This window comes from Thecamonas trahens, assembly GCF_000142905.1.
Source record: "Thecamonas trahens ATCC 50062 unplaced genomic scaffold supercont1.68, whole genome shotgun sequence".
Classification (NCBI taxonomy): domain Eukaryota; order Apusomonadida; family Apusomonadidae; genus Thecamonas; species Thecamonas trahens.
In genome coordinates, this window is record NW_013657612.1 from 18 (window position 1) to 3,793 (window position 3,776).

General features: G+C 63.9%; 2 protein-coding genes across 2 annotated transcripts; both read right to left on the reverse strand.

Moving 5' to 3' along the window:
* Positions 1 to 282: 282 nt before the first annotated feature.
* On the reverse strand, positions 283 to 1,131 carry AMSG_11017 (uncharacterized protein; the record flags this gene model as incomplete). The annotated part of the gene is made up of 1 exon (XM_013897541.1): positions 283 to 1,131. One exon carries the CDS (start codon positions 1,129 to 1,131, stop codon positions 283 to 285), a length of 849 nt encoding a protein of 282 aa, XP_013752995.1.
* Positions 1,132 to 1,589: 458 nt separating this feature from the next.
* AMSG_11018 (DNA repair metallo-beta-lactamase) lies at positions 1,590 to 3,677 on the reverse strand (the record flags this gene model as incomplete). The annotated part of the gene is made up of 1 exon (XM_013897542.1): positions 1,590 to 3,677. The coding sequence occupies one exon, from the start codon at positions 3,675 to 3,677 to the stop codon at positions 1,590 to 1,592; it is 2,088 nt and encodes a 695-aa protein (XP_013752996.1).
* Positions 3,678 to 3,776: the final 99 nt, after the last annotated feature.

Sequence of the window (3,776 nt, forward strand, 5' to 3'; positions counted from 1 at the left end):
ATAGAGGGGAGGAGCGTACTGTTAGCACCGAAGGGGGGCATGGTAGCAGCGAAGGATGGGTCGCAGCAAGTCGGGCTAGGGGTGGGTGGAGGTCAAAGGTGAACCCCCGGGGAGTGCTCGCCATCTTGATCGAGTGGCAGAGACGAGTTGCTTGGTTTGTGCGGGAGGGAGAGGAGGGGGGAGGATTTGGGGGTTGGTTCATGGTCACCGATTTTTCCGGGGGGGGGAGGGGGGGAGGGGTGGTCACCGAGTTTTTACGGGGGGGGGGGGGCTGGTGTTATGCTATGGACGTCGATCCTGCGGGCGAGTGTCTAGCTGGGGGAGGTCGTCCCAGAAGGTGGCATCGGACATGACGAGGAGCGTGGTGTGATGGTCGATGGTCGGCGAGACAGTGGGTGAGAGGGCAAGACCCCGCTGGCGCTTGGCGGTCGGTGGCGAGGCTGGTGGAGAGCGCGAGCGCGAGCGCCGGAGATCGCGGGATGTCGAGCGCCGGAGATCGCGGGATGCCGAGTGGGTCGGCGGCGGGTCGGCCGCAAAGAGCATCGAGAGCGCGTGGAGTGTGCCGTTGAGATGGGCCTGGCGGACGCGACCAGAGGCAAGTTCGGCGGCAGCAGCAGCGTTGGCGGCGCGAGCGGCATCGAGCTTGACGGCGAGCATCGCTTGGGCAGCCTTAAAACCGTCGATGCGGGCAACAAGGGCAGCGGTGTCGGCGGCGAGCGCAGCAGCAGCCTCGTCCGGCTTGGCAACCGCTGGAACGAGCTTGCGGGACGAGGACTTGCGGCGGATATGGACCATGTCCTCGGGCGCGTCGCGGCGGAAGAGAGGATGAGCGTAGAGATGGAGATGCGAGGGGTTGATCTTGGCAAAGCCGTAGTTGTTCAGCTGGCGGGTGAACGAGGCGTAGTTTGCATGATCAAAGTAGAGCGGGAGGAGAGTCCGCCGAAGAGCCGAGGGATCAACAATAACCATGGCGGTACCAGCCTCATTCCAGCGAATGACATGGTCTGTCTCGGGATCGTTGACCATGGCATGGGTGGCAGCCACAAAGGCAGCTGGCTCGGCCCGATCAGCCTTTCTCCGTCGCTCCCGTATCCTCGCCCATGACGACACGTCCTCGGTGGGAGGATGCATACCTCGTGGCCCTTGTTGCCCGTGTGCTACTACTCCTACTCCGCCAGCTGCTCTCTCGTTGAGATCACAAAGCCCGGCGTCTTGCTCTCCGTCGTCTCGCCGCCTTTCGGTGGCGCTATCTCCCTGACAGCTTGGTCTGTTGGCTCAAGGCAGGGGGGGGGGGGGGGGGAAGAGAGAGAGAGAGAGGACGGTAGTCGCTTAGCCTGCCGTCTCGTGCAAAGGCAAACCCGGTGTGGTCTTGCGCCTGCTGTTGTCCTACTGTGGTGGTGGAAGGGTGAGGTGTGGTGCCTTGTGTCCTGACAGTGTTGGAAGTTGGGGTGCAGGGGAAGGCTTTGGAAGGTTTTGGAAGGTTTGCTCCGCGGCGAAAAAAGAATCCGAGAGCAGTGTAGCACAAGCAGTCGGCGGAAGCAGCCATTGGCGACGGTGAGTTGGCCGGATGGCGGTGCGAGGGAGGCGTATCACGTGATCATCATGACAAAGTCGTCGTCCGAGTCCGAGTCGAGAACCAAGACAGGCTGGGCGAGTGACGGCGCCACAGCAGCGTGGTCGCGCGTTACGTCCTTGGCTTGGGATGTGGATGCAGACGCAAGCTTTGTCTTGGGCGCAAGCTTGGCCTTGGACGCAAGCTTTGTCTTGGGCGCCGGCTTGGCCTTGGACGCAAGCTTTGTCTTGGGCGCCGGCTTGGCCTTGGACGCCGGCTTGGCCTTGGCTTTGAACTGGGCAAGGAGCCATCGCTGGTGCGAGCGGACATGGAGCGGAACGTCGAGAAGATCGTCGCTAATGGCCGTGGCATGCTCCTCAAAGGTCCGCACGTCAGAGGAGCTGGTGTGGGTGGAGGGCAGAGGCAGCGCGCACGCGTATGAAGACTGCGAGAGCGAGAGGACGTCGTCATCGCCCTCGGATGCGGGCCCGTCATCAGCATCACCCCTAGGCACCCGTTCGGGCTCGGGCTCGGGCTTGGGCTCGGGTTTGGGCTCGGGCTTGGGCTTCTGCTCGCTCGCCGCGCCAGCGCGCAGAAACGGGAGCAGAGTGGCGCGATTGTCTGAGTTGTCGACGAGACCCTCAAAGTGCTTGCGCTGGGCGGCGACCTTCTCGCGGGTCGAGCAGTCGACGGTGGGGATGATCTTCTTGGGATACAGATACTTGACGCAGGCCAGCAGCTCCGAGTACGACGAGTGCTCCGAGTACGGCAGCTCGACCATAGTGATACCGTCGAGGGTGTTGACGCGGACACCGCCCTTGGCGCGGTTGTTCCAGCCTGTGGGCCGGATGGCAAAGACGTGGTCGTAGACCGGGGCGAGGCCGTCGTACGGCGAGTCTGCTGGCGGCGGCGGCGCCGAGCCGGCAAACTGCGCCACGACCGCTGGATCGAGGAGCGCGGCGGCGTTGGCGGTCAGCGTGCGGAAGCCGACAAGGCCCATCGAAACAAAGTGCAGGGGTGTGGCCTGCGGATCGGTGGTGAAGGCAGTCATGTCCAGCGCCTCGTTGCCGAGCTGCGAGAGGAGGGCGAACTTAGCCGGTGAGCAGTAGATCCGCAGCCCGGTCTGCCGCCACACCTCCATCACGATCCGCTCCTTGCCGATGGTGTACGAGCCGACGAGGAAGAGCGGACGCCGCCATTTGGGCAGCTCGCGCTGGACGAGGTCGACTACGTACTGGATCATGGCGGCCTGCGGTGGAAAGTTGAAGCGCGACTTGAGAAAGGTGGTGTCGAGGAAGACGGCGTCGACGCTTGCCCGCGGCGAGCCGAGCCATGCGTCCAGGTGCGGGTTGAGGCCTGCGGCGTCGTAGCGAAAGTCGCCGGTATGCACGTACTTGGCCGGCGCTGCCGCCAGATCCGGCGTCCCGTTTGCTGCCCACGGATACACATCGATGAGAACAACAGCCGCGCCCGGGCAATGGTTGGCGTCCACAAAGGTCATGCACACGTTTGGCACCACAAACGTCGGTGTGTGCAGCGGGATCTCGACGAGGATGTGCGGCGAGACGCCGATGACGGCAGCCACCAGGCGCGCTGTCGGCGGAGTGCAGAAGATCATTCCGTGGACAAAGTTCTTGTTGAGGCCCACGTAGTGGTCCGAGTGAAAGTGGGTCAGCACATAGTGTGCGTACTCGGCCCGCTTGTACTGGAAGCCGTCGACCAGGATCTTGGTCCCGGGCACGATCTTGAACGCCGGCACCGGCATCGACGCGTACTTGGATACTCGGCGCTTCTTGAATGACTTGGCTGGCTTGTCGGTCTTGGAGGTCTTGGCGGCCTGGTCGGCCTTGGTCTCGGTCGCCCATACGGTCGTGGTCTCGGCCACCAACATGGGCTTGGCCTCTTTCCCCGACACGCCGTCATCCTGCATCGACTTGCGCCGTTTGCTCGCCGCACCAAGCGTCTTCTCCATGCTCCCGCTTCTGCTTCTGCTCCTGCTCCGCTTTCGTGGCGGCGGCTTGGCGTCGACGGCTGACGCCACTGCGTGGGAGACCGGCGCCACGCCCGCCGCAGACACCACAGATGCCACCACCGCCGCCATGCCCTCCACCGCAGAGCGTAGCATTTAGGCGGAGAAATAGGGTGGGTTGAGTCAGGTCGTTGCCGTGGAGCTTGCAATGGCCGTGGTGATGGGCTTGCCCTTGGAAATGGGGGGGGGGGGGGG